The sequence below is a fragment of the Amblyomma maculatum genome, chromosome 1 (assembly GCF_055883805.1).
Source record: "Amblyomma maculatum isolate TAMU_Amacu chromosome 1, ASM5588380v1, whole genome shotgun sequence".
Lineage (NCBI taxonomy): Eukaryota > Metazoa > Arthropoda > Arachnida > Ixodida > Ixodidae > Amblyomma > Amblyomma maculatum.
Genome location: NC_139344.1, coordinates 179,147,481 through 179,166,057, shown reverse-complemented (window position 1 = coordinate 179,166,057; position 18,577 = coordinate 179,147,481). Strand labels below are relative to the sequence as shown.

The following is an 18,577-nucleotide window of genomic DNA, read 5'->3' as shown; positions in this document are numbered from 1 at the left end:
GAACAAATTTAAGTCACTGTTTTCATCTTGAATTTGATGAACAAATTGAAGTGACAGCAATCCAGTGCAACGAAATTCCTCCCGGAAGGGTATTGTTGCAAGTGCCATAGCTTCACACTTTCTATCTATTTATAGTCAAGGTGGCGCAACGTTGGCGAGAAAACGAGTGATACAGCGAATGTCATCGATTGGTGCGGAGTCCCCCTGCAGCCCGCTAAAAAACTGCTCCAAGTAAATTGCGTTTAAAGCTAGCGAAAGAAATCCATTTTCTCGTTTTTCTCTGCGCAGTCATCAGCTTTCTTACATGCATGCGCAAATGAGAAAAAGGGCGGGCAACGTACCTCAAGACGACGCCCGGCTGCGTCATCTGGATGCACATCTTGTAGGGCTTCTCGTAGAAGTCGAGATCAGTGACAAACTCGAGGTGCGTGTCGCCGGCCACGTTCAACTGCACGTGACTCGAGGCTGCGTCGCTATTGAGCGACGCCGACGCCTGGATGACGGCCGCGCCGCTGCAGTGATCGGAGAAGGCACACCGTGAGCCCAGAGTGCCTCGGCTGGGCACGAGCAATATGGCGCGCGAGGAGAGATGTCTTGGAATTATAATCGCGTGCACCATGTCTCACATTCGCCCCGGGACAAGAAGCCCTGATGCTGTTCTGTAGATGAAGATGCATACAAGGGAAACAGGGAAGGGGCAATGCAGTGCTGTATGGAAGAACGTCTGTAGACCGACTTTATATCATTACAACAGCTGAGGCGGGCAAACGCTACGACAACCTGGGCGGTAGCCGCGCGATGTTTGGGCACCGTCGCTTATGGTCACGTGGACAAACGCAGTAGCTACGGCGTTTCGCTGCTCAGCTCAAGTTCACGGGCTCAAACGCTTCGATGAGGGCGAAATGCAAAATATGCCCCTATGTTGTGCCGTGTCACTGCAAGAAATTATTTCAGCACTAAACTACGCCGTACTACATCAAAGCTCACGTTCTGCTACATACGTACCGCACTCTATTAAACAAAACGTAAGTGTGTGTCGCTGTTGTGTCACGCGGAAAGCAGCAACTGTCTCACTATCGGTGGACAGCTTAATGACCACCCCGTGAGGGAAACGGTATGAAGAAGGTAGCGAAAACAACCAGAAAGAGGCATCGAAGGGCTTCGTAGGCTCCGTATCAATTTTTACCGCTTTACTGTTCTTTAACCTGTTCCGGCAGAGCACATGGGCGTCTTTTGAATTTCAGAGAGAAAAAAAAAACAATAAAAAACGAGGCGTTCGAACTAGGAGACACTGAGATGGCGTCAAAAGAACGTGCGCTGTGAACGAATGGACATTTTGATGGCGCAACACGGTGATCGATAGAGCTCATAAGTCCAGCCCTTCGCAGAGAATCCTGCTGTTCTGACCGGCCTCTTGACGCAGGTGTGAAATGGAAAGCGGTAGTTTTATCAATATTTAAAGTAAAAAACAGAAAGCGTTATCGTTTCTTTTTGCCGCTACATCATGCGATAGATGTGCTGACTACAAACATTAGGAGAACACCTAAGCTCTTACGTTAAGGGTATGACGCACTAGCGTCGTTCCACATGCACGGACGATATCGTTTCCCCGTTTAGCTTATTTTGATTTTGATTTTATTTTTACACACCGATACTTAGCATCAGCAAACATTGGTTATCCATTCTGAGCAGTCTGACATCTTTCAAAGCATTTTCCTTTCATCAATTATTTCAATTCATTAATTGATCAAGTAAACTCTAAATTTTCTTAGCATCATTAAGCATTAGCTTTTCATTCAGAGCATTCTGAACACTTTGAATCCTCTGCATCAATTTCGTCATTTTATTTAATTAATGAATTATTTACAATGATTTATTAACTCGTCACTGCCTATCGCGCACCGATCAATCAGCAATCACATGTTACCATGATACGTTTTTTTTTTTTTTTTTAACGCAGCCCCCGATAATTCCTGACAACTACTACTACTACTAATACTACTACTACTACTACTACTACTACTACTACTACTACTACTACGTCAACGGCTTTTCGACCAAACCAGCTGTATAAGCTATCGCTTAAAACACCACGCTGAAATGCGCGCGCAAGCGTACGCCACTGGCAAGACGCCGCCTGTCAGGCATGCATTCACGCACCTCGTCCTGACCACAGAGTGCGAGTTCCTGTTCCACAGCGAGATCTGTATGGAGCCGGTCATGTCCAGGGAGATAACACCCTGAAGCTTGAGCTCCAGCACGAGGCCATTGAGCAGAGCCACGAACTGGTAGTGGTCCATCATGAGGAGGTTGCCCTGCAAAGCAGAGGGAGCGGCATTTTCAGCTTCGACACTCTGAACACTTTGAATCCTCTGCATCAATTTCGTCATTTTATTTAATTAATGAATTATTTACAATGATTTATTAACTCGTCACTGCCTATCGCGCACCGATCAATCATCAATCGCTCGCATTTTCTCTTCAAATAAAAGTAAAATGTCGTAAAGTGCGCCAGCTCTAGTGCCACCGCGACTGATTGCATAGAGCATGACTAGGTCTCTTGAAAATCAACACCTAGTGCACCTTCGCAATCAGTAAAACGTGCCGTCACGCGTAATAGTATTTATAGAAGCAAGGACCGGCGGCGCAAGCAAAGGCGAGAGCTGCCTCGCCCAGTGCTCGCAAAACAACATTCTTGCCTCGGGATGCGAGTCACGTAGCGCCTTGGCCGCCCCGTCAGTAGGAATCGAGCCCATCATGCGCGAGACCGGTAGAGCCGTGACTTTGACGGACGCTCACTAACAGCGCATTCCCAGCATATTTCTCAGCGCGTCTCGCCTTTCGCCGTTGCTGCATGCCGTAAATGCGTTGGCCAAAAACAGTGTCGAGCCCGATCCGCTGGCTACGGTTTCCAGCAGAGCAAATGATCCAATCACGTGGGCAGTGCGTTGAGTCCGGGTTTTTTTTTTTTTTTTTTTTTTTTTTTTTTTTTGTCTGCAGAACAATGCGGGCGTTGCCGCATCAGAAAAGGGCACCTTCTCGCGAATGGAATGCTCGCTTGGAAAGCGACGAGCCCGATTGCCCATCTAGCAAGCATTGGTGCTTGCGGAGCCGTTCTCTTCGTGCCAGTGCGAAAACGAACAGACATGGGAAAGACACCGCAAGCGGTCGCGCTTAGGCCTAGATCGAGTCAGAGCTCCATCCCCTACGGCAGTTCCAGTCCCGAGAAATACAACCTGCCGGCTGTGAACGAACCACCAGTCCTGTCTGATGACGTCTCAACTTGCCTCCCGCTGTTACGCTGTTTTTTTTTTTCTTCTTCTTCTTCTTTTTATGGCGCGTGACTTAAGCTCTCATGCGCCAGCCGCATGGTAGGATTTGTCGGCTTTTAAAGAAATTTCTAATGTATGCTTGAAGTCTCAGTTTGTTTAGAAGCTTGGCTCCTTTCAAAAACGTGAAGACACATGTTCTAGAGTGCATTTCCTCCTTTGAGTAAGCAAAGCTGAAATAGTGTACATTCGGAATAAAACAGTGAATAATTATTTTGCCTCAATTCGTCCAGCCTTGCACATCAACATAAAATGTGATGAATGGAGATCATTTCTCCGCCTAGTTCTTATGTTTGTGTTTCTCCTTTTGCAAGAATAAAACTTATGTAAGGTGTGTGTTTCTCCAACGCGAAGTCTTAAAGTGACATCAATGAGTCGTTCTTGGTGTGTGCATAACTTCGATACTGCTATATGATAGGTTTCACAATTGTTCACTTGTTCACTTCAGTATTCCATTCTTCCATTTTTTTCTCAGCTTAGAGTGTGTTAACGTGACTGTATACCTTTGTAGGACGTGTGAACTCTATGTGTCGAACTTGTGAGGCCCATGCGTCAGCTTTTTCGTTACCGTTTATTTCGATGGGGCTCGGAAGCCAGCAAAGTTCATAGTGTGCCGTTGTGTTGTGGCTCTTATGTTGTTTATGATGTCACCAAATAGTCATGTAACTGCATTGATATGGTTAAACGAGTACAGGTATGCTCAAAGAATCAGTGGTGTGAGTGATATTCTTCATGCTCTCATTTATTTATTTTTTTCTACAGCGATGGAAGCTGGGGAAGCTAAAGGTCGCCGCAGCCAATGAGGAGCGCGCATTCAATGCGCCCATCCGCGCTTTGTCTGCTGGCAAATATACAGGATTCGTTCGAAAAAAAAAAAAAAAAAACACTGTGCTCTGCCATAACAGAAGACTGAGAGAGGCTAAGAAAAGCAGCCCGCACTGAGCAAGTACAGAAAAATCAAGCTGGAGTTGGCTCCGCGATGCCAGCGCTCGGGTTCTGTTCTGACGGAGCGGAGCGAAGACCTACGCGCAGATGCGCAGCGCACGGCTGACTGTGGAGCCTGCATGACCTTGAAGCCTGCGCAGCCCGCTCGCGCGGGAGCGCGTGCCAGGCGCCGAGGAGAAGAAAGTGGAACAGTCGTGTAGAGACGCGCGCAAAGACAAGTACATGGCCCAGTCTAGGTGGCTTTGACAAAGCCCGCGCTTTTCGCCACTGTGGCTTCTCAATTTTTGCCTTTTCCGATTCCTCGGCTTACAAAGAGGCTGGTTGGAAACGTGTTTTTTAATCGGTGCTTTCGAAAGCGAGAAATTATGATTAACTGATAGATTGCCGTCACTGCATGCGCGCTGCTTCAGGTCCTAAAAAAACGAGCCGAGGACATTGTTTTCAAATTGCGCTCTGAGGAAAAAAAAAAAAATGGGGCAGATTACACTGTCTTGCGTGACTTATGACATAGCGATGTTTGCATTTGGTTTGACTAAGTTCGTGATTATACTTCGAGACTCGTTATTTCTATCTTTTGTCGGCGGAGAAGTGCGACAGGTACTGCTCCTATTCTTTCTTGTAAACAAATTTAAAACGCCGCTGATTCCTGCTTTACTGCGTCTGCTTCTTTATGTTGTGTAGTGCGGCGTTCGAGGAAGCTCCAAATGAAAGGTGCAGCACGGACGCCTAGGTCGGATGCCCAGCGGGGTCAGCTTCGTATATGCGTGAATCGCCTGGTGGAGTCATCGGTCATGACCGGATGAGACGTCATGATGACGTCAGATCCGGTTATTAGACATGACCGGGTCACCTCCGGCGTCATGACCGTCCGTCCGTCCGTCCCGTCCCGTCCCGTCCCGTCCCGTCCCGTCCCGTCCCGTCCCGTCCCGTCCCGTCCCGTCCCGTCCCGTCCCGTCCCGTCCCGTCCCGTCCCGTCCCGTCCCGTCCCGTCCCGTCCCGTCCCGTCCCGTCCCGTCCCGTCCCGTCCCGTCCCGTCCCGTCCCGTCCCGTCCCGTCCCGTCCCGTCCCGTCCCGTCCCGTCCCGTCCCGTCCCGTCCGTCTGTCTGTCCGTCCGTCCGTCTGTCCGTCCGTCCGTCTGTCTGTCTGTCTGTCTGTCTGTCTGTCTGTCTGTCTGTCTGTCTGTCTGTCTGTCTGTCCGTCTGTCTGTCTGTCTGTCTGTCTGTCTGTCTGTCTGTCTGTCTGTCTGTCTGTCTGTCTGTCTGTCTGTCTGTCCGTCTGTCCGTCTGTCTGTCTGTCTGTCTGTCTGTCTGTCTGTCTGTCTGTCTGTCTGTCTGTCTGTCTGTCTGTCTGTCTGTCTGTCTGTCTGTCTGTCTGTCTGTCTGTCTGTCTGTCTGTCTGTCTGTCTGTCTGTCTGTCTGTCTGTCTGTCTGTCTGTCTGTCTGTCTCGTCGGTTCTTTATTTGCAGGAAATCGTTCCTTCCTGCGGGTGGCAGAGACCAAAGGCATGATTGCCTGACAAGGTCTCTGCTCCAGTAACAAAGTAAGCAGTCTAGATTAGTGCATCAGAAAGCTGGTACGATACATAATAAATATGAACATAGGAGCCACGATAAAAATACAGGCGTACATTCATACAGCATGGTTCTATTCACTCAACCACTACGCAATGCAGCGGCCTAATTCTATTTCGTTATGATTTAAACACATTGCACATTCGCTCATGTAACCCAGACACATTCACTTGGGCGTGCTAACTATCACCTCTGTGAAAATCACATGGTTCTCTCGATGTTATTATTATTAGCAGCTATTTTTTATGAGATGTTGTTAGCTAAACCTTCTCTGACGGTCAGTGACATATTACCTACTGCAGCTCGCAACCAAATGTGCATTTTGTAATACATATATTTCGCTTGTATACAACGCTTTGTTTCAATCAGGATGTCCACATATTATCAGCATATTCTACGAAACACTGATTTAAATAATGCGAAATTTCCGCGCAATATCTTCTCCCTCAAATAAAGTGACACTTTATATCATGGGAATTGTCTGCGGATGTGCAAACGCGCAACGCATTATTGCACATTTCTAAGTATGGCACATTCCCTGACAATATTCTTAGTTACTAGCAGGACCGTGTACCTTGCCTTTTATCTATTCTCTACGTCTTCACGCTAACCGAAATGAGAGCTGAAGCGGTATTTAATTCCTACAGAATTTCCGCTTACAGATCATGTAGAAACGAACGGAAAGTGTGATTTCTTGTGGAGCCCCTAGAGACTTGAAGCCTTTACGCCAACCGCTGTCTACAGCCCATGAGCAGTTGAGTAAGCCGACCGTTGGTATCTTGAAATTGTTTAAACATAAAGGGGACGCCTGCGCTGCCAGCTTCCTCTATGTGGTTTCAATGCGAGAGCGTTAAAGACCCCATTACTGTTTATACGTACTGTACGCCTGAGTAAACTGGACGACAACAGGTGGGCAGCTAAAGCATAAAAATACTTTTACAGAAATAGCTTGTGCTTCCATTGGCCGAAAAAACTAGAAAGCTAACCAGTAAGTACGCAGCTTTAAACAACATGTTACAAACACAAGGGATAAATTAAGTTGGATTAATTCAGTGAAAGAATAACAGATTACTAGCCTGCATAGAAAATATAAAATGGTAACTCAAGAGTCAGACCAGTGTTTATTCGGATTTATATAATCTTGTCCATCGAAGTAACTTCATTTATCGAACTTATTTGAATTGCGTGGGGTACATTTATTTTATATACCTCCTCGATTACATCACCTGACAACGCACAGACAAGTATTTCAAGTTCAAGCAGAATTGCTGGTGGAGGAGGGACGTAAAACAGGAAGAAAGGCATTGATTTCTTTGACACAAAATGGGCTGCAAGAGAGCTACTCAGAAACAGGAGAAGGTGTTTGCTTATTGACCCTGATTCGGGTCGCTTCCTCAAGCCGATGAGTTGAGGCCCTATACCGCTTTACACACGGGCGACATGGGCGACGAGCTAGGGCCAGAGTAATCGACGGACCTGACATTTCCTGACATCCGCCTGAGCATCGAATTCCGGCCACATGGTGCCTCCATTCAAGTTCATTCATTTAATTTTCTTCAAAATGAACAGATCAAATTCCGGGTTATGTGCTAGCCGCTAATACCGCGAAAAAGAAACGTACCTGAAAATGACTGTAATGGCCGGAACATCCCAAGAACTGCAACCAGATCCCTTTATTGTGCATTCTTTGTTTCCAAAATCCTTACGTAGCAATGATTTTTGGTATGGTCGGTCAACAATGAGTTCACAGCGGAACGCGAGACACTGCGGTAACCCGAACAACTTTCTTGGCGCTTGTCCATGCGACGAACACAGCCAGCGGGCGCGCACTACGTCGGGTTCAGGGCTTGTCAAATCGACTCAGCGAGTTAACTGGCAAAGTCATTGGCCTGCTTTGTCCGCAGCAGCTGACGAACGAATAGCACCAGCTGTCATAAGACCCTAAAACGCCGTGTTGAGAGGTAAGAATTAGAAGGAGACAGTGGTCTCGATTCTCCAAAGGTTTGTCGGTTGGACGGAAAGGGTCCATGTTCGAGAGACCATGTGCTCGGACAACACATGCACGCTGAAATCAATGTCTTCAGAATGAGATCAAAGAATCTGGAAGACGTCGAATGGTGGAGCTAGGAGGGTGGCTTTGCCCTGCACGAAGAGTTCGCTTTCATCAAGACGGAAACGTGGCCTAAGGTAGAAGCCGGACTTCAATGTGAGGAAGGTGCATTTCCCGTCAATGCACAGACTATTGTTGTTGGGGCAGTAAGCGCAGCCTCCGGAGCACGCAGCATTCCGAGTTGAGGAGCTCACCTCCCTTCGGCTGGAGGGGTCTGTCATCTTTACCGCAGAATCCTGGCTTCGAAAAGGAGACCGGCTGATGTGGGGCATGTTCCACCAGCACGTCTAATCTGTTATCCCCAGTGCAGGATCCTTGCCTCCAGGAGACGGCACTGGCCAAGGCTTCGTGGCTGGCTTAAGTTCATCATGGCGAGCTCGTTGTTTACAGAAATGACAACTGGCGTTTTGAAGATGCCGCATGCCAATACGTTGTGGTTGGCTTCCCTTGTCCCGCCGCACCCGTTGTCATTAGACCCGATACTTGACCTCCGCAAGACGCCGGACGAAAATAAGAGGAGGTTCCCATCTCCGGAAATGCAAATTTCGTCATTTTCTGGGCGAAAACGCGATCCCTGGAAGGCACCACAACCTAAAAGGTTGGCTTCCTTAGGAAGCCCGGATCCATCGTCCTCGAGGCGGCATCCTTGACCGAAGAAAATTTCGCTGGCCGAAGAGAGCAGACAAAGTTCAGGTGGCGCGCCGGGCGCCTTTTCAGCATGAAATCTTGGCATCCAGAAGGTAGCGCTTGCCAAGGCTAAAAAATTAGCTCCCTCCATCACGCAGAGTGCGTTGTTTTGATACCAGAAACCTGGTCTCCGGAAGATTGCACATGCCAAGACAATGAGGTCTGCGTCGCTTAGGACTCCGAGTCTCTCGTTTTCAGGCCAACAACGTTGCCCCCGTGAGTAGCTCTTCAAGACGAAAAGAGAGGCTTCCTCGCCTGGTATTTTGCTTTTGGGTCGAAAGCCTTGTCTCCGGATGACGCAGGGCTCTAATGGGAAGAAGTCTCGTTCTCTGGACATTCTGAGTCTGTTTTTTGAAAGGTTAGTAGCCTCCATAACAATCTCCACACCGAGGAGTACGTTGGCTCGCTTTCGGAAGTCGGATCTTTTGTTTCCAAGGCATAATCCAGATCTCCAACAGAAGACTCTGGAGGAGGAGTGGAAGTCGGAATTTGTGGAGAGAAAGAGTCCGCTGCCATCAGTTCGGAGACCTCGCCTCCGGAAGAATCCGTGGCTAGCTTCAACTGGTCCACTGAGTCTGTTGTCCTCATGATGGAAACTTGGTCTCCGGAAGACGTCGGACGATGAGAGGAGGTCGTCTTCCCAGAGTACGCAGAGTTGGTCGTTTTCGGAGCGGAAACGTGACCTCCGGAAGGCTCCGCCAGCAGAGGTGAGAAGGGTGGTTTTTTCAGACAGGCCGGATCCGTCGCCTTCAGGGTTAGCTCCTGGCATCCAGAAGATTTCGCCTGTCGAGGCACACAAGGAAATTTCTCGTGGCACACCGAATGCCCCAACCTCGGGGAGTAATTCTGGCTTCGGAAGGACGGCGCTGACCGAGAAGAAAAAGTCGGTCTCCATTGCAACCCCCAGGCCGTCGGCGTCTGAAAATCGGCACCCGAAGACACGGCATACCGCGGCGCGGAGGTAACCTTCGCAGGGGCCTTGGTCCTTAAGCCATAAGAGCCGCCAGGAACTGCGCGATTCCAATGAGAGGATGTCGCCTTCCCTGCGTACGATGAGCCTGTTGGTTTGGGGATGTCGCTTCCAGAAGACTTTGCAGCCCGGGTGGTATATGTGGACTTCCTTCGCCAGGCCGAGTCCACAGTCTCCAAGGTGCAATTCTGCCTTCCAGTAGAAGGCGATGGTCGAGACGAAAAAGTCACCTTCGAGGTCGATGACGCGTCCGCTGACCTCAATCCAGAAACCTGCCCTCGGGAAGGCTGTGAACGGCAAAGCGTGGAGGTTGTCCTCACTCGTCCCGCCGAGCCTTCGTACCGCCGAGCCTTGCCTTCGTGAGACGCCGTATCCTTTTTCCTGGAGGTCCGGTTCCTCTCCCACTCCGATTCCTTCGACCCCGGGGCAGAAACGTGGCTTTTGGAAGAAGCCGCACTCCATGACGTAGAGGTCAGCTTTTTCTGGCATTCCGAGTCCGTTGTCAGGCTGAAATCTTGACCTACGGAAGATATCAGGGGCCCAGTCGTAGGGGTGGGCATTCTGTGGCCAGCTGAGTCCATATTCGTTGTGGTGTATCTCTAGCATCCGAAAGACGGCGTCCGCCGAAGGGATGAAGTCGGCAGCTCCTGGCTGTCCGCAGCCTTGTCGATGGCTGCTCCTTAAGGTAGTTGATCTCCCGTTGAGGGCACGCAGGCAAACGACTTTCAGGGTTACTGCTATTGCGGGGACGATGAAACAAGCGCACGGCTTCAGGTCCTAATGCTGAGTTGTTCGAATGGGCTCGCGCACAAGCAGAACGTGCTGCATCATCTTCCTCGACACCTTTTTGCCGGATGTGAGTACATATTGTATATGTCTAAGTCCATAAAAAGAAACACTGCACCAAGCCACGTGTCTTTTGAAAAGCGTAAGCAATTATAATGGGATTAATAAAAAGGACTCGGAAAAATGAAGTATTTTTCCTGTATTATCAGATTTACCAAGATGAACTTGCTCGTGTCCGGAATAGAGTGCGCGCGACCCTTTTAAAGGCGTATACGTCCATGACGGGGCTGCCCAAGAAGCGTGCGGCAGCTAAATAATGTACAGAATGAGCCGATGTTGGTTAAAAACAATATATATTTTTACTTCGGCAACTTAATTACTGAAGGACGCAATTCATAGTTGGAAGAGGTGGCATGCTTAATAAAGGCGGAACGCGGATTATGTATGTATGTATGTATGTATGTATGTATGTATGTATGTATGTATGTATGTATGTATGTATGTATGTATGTATGTATGTATGTATGTATGTATGTATGTATGTATGTATGTATGTATGTGTGTGTGTGTGTGTGTGTGTGTGTGTGTGTGTGTGTGTGTGTATGTATGTATGTATGTATGTATGTATGTATGTATGTATGTATGTATGTATGTATGTATGTATGTATGTATGTATGTATGTATGTATGTATGTATGTATGTATGTATGTATGTATGTATGTATGTATGTATGTATGTATGTATGTATGTATGTATGTATGTATGTATGTATGTATGTATGTATGTATGTATGTATGTATGTATGTATGTATGTATGTATGTATGTATGTATGTATGTATGTATGTATGTATGTATGTATGTATGTATGTACGTACGTACGAACGTATGTATGTATGTATGTATGTATGTATGTATGTATGTATGTATGTATGTATGTATGTATGTATGTATGTATGTATGTATGTATGTATGTATGTATGTATGTATGTATGTATGTATGTATGTATGTGTGTATGTATGTATGTATGTATGTGTGTATGTATGTATGCATGTATGGCTGTCTGATTTACATTTATAAATCAAGATAAAGACTGAGGAATTCATAATTACAATTCCAACAATTCAGCCGAAAAAAAAAAGCATCTTTCCCACTCCCGTACCCGCGTAAGGCGGAATTCAGCTACAAAGCCTCCATGTGTCCACAACACGGTTTCAAAAGCTCTCCGAAGCCGTCCTTCGGACCCACCTGTAGCGCAGGTGTGGGCTCGCTGGCGGTACCGGACCAGACGTGGCTCATGAGCTCTGAGGTGCCCACGAAGAATACGTAGGGGCGTAGTTCATAGCCCAGCACGCTGAGCCGCATGCCGGCTGTGGCCTCCTCCTCGCCGCCGCCGCTGCCAGAATCGTCGCCACCGGCCAGGCCATCCAGGCCGCCCGCGAACAGGCCCACCTGTGGGAAAGGCACAACCGCCGCCACTCGACAAACAGCTCATGCAGACCGCGTGTCCGGGCTGCTGGCTTCTGAAGCTTGTTACTACAGCCACATTCCTTTCTCCTGCATAGGCCGGTCATGCTTGCGTCCGAACAATCAAATGAAACTTCATATTTGTTCTCAAGGAGAAAAGAGGGTAAAAGCCGCATAAAAGCAGTATGGCGAGCAACGGCCCCCTCTACGTATAATTCGACAGCAAATGTTGGAAGTGTATAGGTTTTAATAAAATCAAGAAAGATGTCTCTTAAGAGGAGAATGGCGAAAGCCTACGCTTCCCATCCTATAATTTACCTCCAATCGTTAGCCTCTTGTCGGCATTCCTTGCAGTGCTCCATATAATTATAATTGGTTTACAGGAAAGGAAAGGCGCAGTATCTATCCCACTTTCTCCGGAAAATGTGAGTTTGGACGGTACACCATCGCTCCTGTCTCGTGGCGTTCCTTGGCGCGCGTTTGTGGCATTACAGATGGTAGGGACGCATCCCGCTTCGGCCAATCAGAAGGCCGCAAAAGCGGGACACACTTCGTCCACGACCGCATGAGCTATTAAAGGCTTTCGCCTTAAAAAGCGCTTCCTGTAAATCAAGACACATCACACTCAAAAAAGATTTAACAAGGGTAGATGTACCAAAATCGCTAAAAAAAACCACGCACACAAAATAAAAATCGGGATGTCATGGACATGGCGAAATACTGCGCACACTGCAATATAACCCGCTACCGAAATTCGTTTCATTTTGTGCTGCTTACCATTTCAGATGTACTGCATGATTACGCTATTCTCTTATTTCTTCAATGCGACAGTCTGGTCAGCAATACCATTAAAAAAAAGGGGGGGGGGGGGGGGGCTTGGGAATCAAGAAAACCGCGTAAAGTGGTTGGCGCTCGGCACAAGTTAAGGAGGTGACCTTCAACAAAGCAGAAGTGGAGACATCGCGGGCTCGGCTCCAACTGGTGGCATGTATTAATGATGTCATTCATTTTCATATATAACATGGAAATTAAAGATAACAGAAATACGTTACTGTGTTGTCCTTGATTTTAAACACTTCTTTGGTATCTCAATGGGTATAGGGTTTGTTTCGCAAATTGACATCCGCTAAGGGGGACGCTGTATTAAAGAGCTTCGGAAATTTCGACCACTTGAGGCTCTTGGACAGACACTGACATCGCGTGGCACTTGAGTTTCGCCTCCACTGAAACGCGGCAGCCGCGACATGTGATAGAACCCGTGCCCTCGGGATCAGGAGTCGAGCGCCAACCGCTGTGCAACCGCCGCGGGGCCAGAACGTATATGCAGTTGCGGTCGTATATATATCCCATTCCGGTCTGCTCACTAAGAACTGCAAAATTCCACGATGAAATTCAAAATTATTTCAGCAGCCTGAGAACACTTTAGAATCAACTGAACGGAATCACCATGGCACGACTTTCTGAGTGATCCTGCTCTGTTCCTGCGCGAATGAGCAACGCGATTTTGCCCTGGATGATGCCTTGCTGCAGACCATTTCAAGTACTCATGGGGTGGTGGATCGTTAGCGTCGCCAAACCGGGCAGTGGAAGCAGCCACACAATGTGACCTTGAACGGCTATCGAAACGCGCCGTGGCCAGAAGCCAAACAGCGGGACACCCAGAATAGTCGACACGTCTTGTGCTGGGTCTACTTCGATCGTTGCAACGTTAAACGCGGACCCTAAAGCACTTCTATCGGCTACACCGCTCGATTATTCGCGCGGAAACTTAGCACGCAGTATACTATACCATCTATCGTTTTAATACCAGTTTCGATGATGTGCTTGCCTGACCGATCAGAATTAATTAGAAATCCGTGCCGTCTGCATACAGTATCGGTGACTAGTAAAAGAGCGCTTCTTTTGCGTCGACGACGCAGATTTCGAAATAATTCTGATCGAATCAGACAAGTACATCAATAAAACTGGCATTAAAAAGGGTAAACGATTATATGCTGTGTGACCTAATGAGCGCGTATAAGCGAGCGGTTTTACCGACAGAAACAATTTACGGAGTGCGTTTAGCATTGCAACACCCGTTAGTTACTGCTGGCGTTTTATTCGAACACAGCTCGAAAAAGATGCAGTATGTGAGCGCCCCTGAAAAAAAAAAATAAATAAAATAACCTGCAACCAATGTCTCCGACCTCATGCAATGAGTTCGCGGGTCAATCGTATCGGGTCTCGGCTAGCGACCTGCGATTTCACGCTAGCTGGCTCAAGGTGGTTGACGACAGAACAATGAGCCGACGTCACTGGCTGCATTTTCAGCTTCATTTTTGAGTTGTATCTAATTGTGGACGTGTTTGAACAGCGGGAATGACTGCACACCGTGATTCAGACAGTGAACCTAAGAGTGCGCTGCGGTATAGTCTGTAATAAACCCGAGCTTTTCTGATAACTGATGTGTGTCAAATAAGCCATGCAACCACCGTAAATGTAAAAGTTCAGCGTCAACTTTTGCGTTATTCTGATAAATCAGTGGCACTCAGGTACCGCAATACAGCTTTATGCTTTCGTTCCGCTATATATGCTCCGATATGTGAACCATCGAGGTCAGACCACTTAGCACCACCATTTTTGTGGATTTCCTATTTGGCGCAGAAGGTTCGGAGTGGTATCAAACTATTAAGCGTGCTACGGAGCACTAAATTACTAGCTGAGTCAGAGCCTAGTGTATGCTAGGGATTCGCACCGATGACCTTGGCCATCCGAAACCATACGAGTTCCCATGAACCTTAGTATGCCGCGCGCCAGCTGCAGTGGAGAGGAAGAGATGAGACGGTAGTCCAGGGAGCCCTGGCGCAGTATATATCTGTCACACTTCTGTGTGGACCCCTCAATCCCGCCCCAAGGGAGGATAGGAAGGAGGGACTGAAAGAAGATAGAGAGAAGAGCTTTCATAATGGACGGCTCCGAAATAATCAATATTTTGTTCGTAATGTAAAATCCGGCCAGAAAACTTACTAAATGCGGAAGCGAGCCGAGATCGAAGCGACAGCAGCGACTGCGTCTGCGGGCCGATGGCTAACGCTCGTGAAACATGGTGAAAGGATGATTGAAGTTCCAATTTTTTTTTTTTTTTTCAGTCTCACGCGCTAGAATTTAACTGGGTGCTTACAGATGCGAAGCGTGGTTCGCTCTTTTCCAAAACACTGTCGTTAAAGATACAAGTAGTAATGAGGAATGCGGGCTTCTTAGTATCGCGATACCTTTCGTGAAGAGGTCGAAGGGCGCCTCCATATTCGACACTGCCGCTGAGGGCGATAGCTGTAAACTGCTTGTATAACAGGAAAAAGTTGATATAGGCTGCTTTCGAACGCTCTCCTCATAGGATGAGGAGCCCGACGTGTTAAGCGCGAGGGTGGCCGCGGGAGCGGCCCATTGCTTCGTACACCCTGGTGGCTAGGAGCCCATATGACGCTTGTTTTAGTTGGATCGGCGGCAGCCCCTCTTAGAATTTGGGAGCCAAGAGGTGATATTTCCCCTGCCAGATAATGTTCACAGGCCCGGCGATAGTTTGTGATAACCGTCTTAATCGTAAACCATTACTAACCACCACCGTATCTACCCGGCTCCTGCCAAGGGGCTGAATAAGGCGGAGGGGTGAACGCTGTGGCGCTTGCTGACAGGAACTCTTCTCTGTCCTGCCGTACTGAAAAACTTTGATCCACACATCGATGGGCGTTGCCCGCACTGAAGAGACCTGCGATATCTATTACACGTGTAGGCACGTGTTCAGAGTCTTCCTCTTCCCCATTCCCCTACCCGAGAGACATGGGAAACTGCCCTCCTCAACTGCTCCACACTGGAGGTCCAAAGGGCTCCATTAAAGCAGGCGCGAGACGGGTCCTCATCGCGCAGTATCCCAGACTAAGAATACCGACCATATAGCTGGGTTTTCAGACTCCCAAACTGTCTTTCTGAGCATTAAAAAGTTTACATCGCCACCATCGCCCACAGTTCAATCGTACGCTTCATTGAAGGCCATGAAAAAGTACACAAGCATATGGGTGCCAACTGAAGTGCGGCGCAGACTCCAGTCAGTGCTCGTTTGCGACACACGGACCATCATTGAGGGAATAGAGAGATAGACGACGGAGATTTGGCCAGGTCGATACATGGAACGAAAAATGGTAGGGGTAACATTAAGAGATAGGAAGCGTGCAGAGTGGGTCAGAGAAATAACTCAAGTTACCGACATTCTAGTGGAAATTAAGAAGAAGAAATGGACATGGGCAGGACATGTAGTGCGAAGAGAGGATAACCGATGGTCGCTGAGGGTAACAAACTGGATTCCAAGGGAAGGAAAGCGTAGCAGGGGGCGGCAGAAAGTTAGGTGGGCGGATGAGGTTAAGAAGTTCGCACGGGTCAAGTGGATGCAGCTAGCACAGAACCGGGTTAAGTGGAGAAATATGGGAGAGGCCTTCGCCCTGCAGTGGGTATAGTCAGGATGATGATGATGATGATGATGATACATATTCGCTCGCAAGCAACCGATCAAGAGGACGAACTATACATATCTAGAAGAAGGTCGGCAAGCACCGTAACCTATACCCTGAATATCGCACTTCTATTTTCGCAGTTAACTGCATTGTTGTTTGCTTTCTGAGCGTAAACTAGAGATACGAAAAAAAAAATGAAAGGCTGAGGGTGATGGCTTACGACTACTACTGCAGGGGTTAAATTGTCTGTTGCTCTCTAAAAAAAAAAAAGAGCGAGAAAAAGTTGAAGAAAAAGTGAGAGACGATCATAAAAATTGACAAGGCGAAGCTGCGAGCCTGCGACAACAGTTGCTGCTTTCACTGTTCGCCTCCTCAGTGCGTCTCTGAATTTGATTTAGCCATCACTTATTCCACTGCTTTTGGCAGATGGAGGTGGTTGGGCAGTGGACATCTCCTTTTCTCTCACGCACCGATGCCGACATTTTCCACTGCTACCTTCGTGTCAGCAAAACACAGAGAAAACCAACCGGAACACATACACAGTCTCCGCAGAAGCAGTGATCTGTGTGAGGCTTGGGGGAAAATAAAGCTACCAGGCATACGCTATTATGTGACTTCTCAGCCATGTAATGAAGACGAAGTTAAACCCATGATGAAGCAACGATGGGGCGTGGTGTGGCAAGTTTCCCCATGATTTTCAAGCTGAAGCCCTTTCTCTCTTCGACCAAGTGACTTCTTAAAAGCAAACTAAAAGTAAAAGATGATAAGACTGAGTCGCTTCCAGCCTGTGTGTTGCTTACAGAGATCAGGTTTAGCCTTTCGTCAGAAGTTTCTAGATTGACGTCCAAGGAGCTCTCCTTGAGTAGTCCACCAGGAATGAGCTCCATATTCACTGCATACGTGGAGTTGAGGTCCTCTCCCTCTGCGAAAAAAAAAAAAAACAAACGAGTCAATACCTGCCGAGGTTGTGCGGTGTCAGTGGACTTACTGGTAAGGTACTTGGTGAAAGTGGCAGAGGACCCAGAGTGCGCCAGGTTGTAATAATTTCCAAATGTACTGTTGCTGAGTACCTTCCCTGCAAACGACCTGCGTGTAAAATGTCACCAAGACACCGAACAAGTCAGCAAATGGACAAAAAGCCGGGCACTGCCGCAGTCGTTTTTGTGTAAAAAAAAAAAAAAAAGAAAAAAAAAACTTCTTTGAGGGCGATGGCAAAACGCCGAGTTACACTCTTCACATCAGTCGGAGCAAGCGACGTCCACCTATGCTCCGTTTCAGGAGCTGTTTGTAGCACTATGAAAGGGCGACCAAGCAATCAACATGGCGCGCGCTAAAAAATTCCGTTCCTACGCGCCTGTCGACCACGGAGAAGTCGTCTCCGACGGAGTTCCACTCCTGATCGAGAAATATCACGCTCTGCAGAGACCCCGCACTGTCACATGATGCCATAACTTATATTCCTTTACCGAACCTCGACGGTTTCAATACGGTGCCTGAGATGCGGATATATCTCAAGAAGACGAGCAAAAGCAGGGTCCTGTTGAAACCAGCACTTCTGATAGAGCGTTTTGTACACGAGCTGCTGCACGTACATTATCTGCTTTCTTCCCTGCAGCGTATATAGAGTATTCAGTCTAGTTGCTGACCTCATGACGAAGAAACGTGCCAAGATTAACTTCGAAAACAACTCTTGTTGAAAATATGAAGCAATCCGCTCTAGTTTAGTGAAGCCCGAATAAATTTGTGCTTTGACAATGAAGCTTAGAAGGAAAGTAACGCAATAGTGATCTATTACTTTTCTGCAGTTTAGCTACTTTTCAGGGGCTGTAGTTGTCCACTTTAATCACATTCCCCATAGCGTAATTGTAATTGCAATCAGTTATTTATTTTCTCCAACGTGTACAAGGCTGTTCTCAACACATCGGCAAAGCGACATCTACCGTGGAAACAGCGTGTGAGAAAAGCCTCCCCCCTTACGTTCTTTCGCGTATTCGGCGCGCGCATACCTGCCGCTGTCGGCTCGGTCGACCAGCTCGAAGAGCTTGCTGGCGACGAAGGTGGCCAGCTCGGGCGCTTCGACCCTGGGCAGCAGCTCCAGCGTGCGCTCGATGTGTCGCTCGCTGGTGCTGGAGAAGATCAGCTCGGCAGCGAGAGCGCGTGCTGTCGAGTCGTGGCGGCGGTCCACTTGGCCGTACACCTTCTGCAGAGCATCGAGCACCTGCGGGGGCCA

The 18,577-nt window shown here is 48.0% G+C and overlaps 1 protein-coding gene across 2 annotated transcripts in view; it reads right to left on the bottom strand.

The window, feature by feature from the left end:
- Mtp (microsomal triacylglycerol transfer protein) overlaps positions 1–18,577 on the bottom strand; it is a 74,085-nt gene that overhangs the window by 1,394 nt on the left and 54,114 nt on the right. For both annotated transcript variants that reach the window (XM_084589673.1, XM_084589675.1), the window contains 6 exons: positions 18,354–18,565; positions 17,336–17,433; positions 17,148–17,269; positions 11,645–11,848; positions 2,161–2,315; positions 342–512 (listed from right to left, as the gene is read on the bottom strand). In XM_084589673.1, coding sequence (XP_084445799.1) covers positions 342–512; positions 2,161–2,315; positions 11,645–11,848; positions 17,148–17,269; positions 17,336–17,433; positions 18,354–18,565 — 962 coding nt within the window. The remainder of the gene's footprint in view (positions 1–341; positions 513–2,160; positions 2,316–11,644; positions 11,849–17,147; positions 17,270–17,335; positions 17,434–18,353; positions 18,566–18,577) is intronic.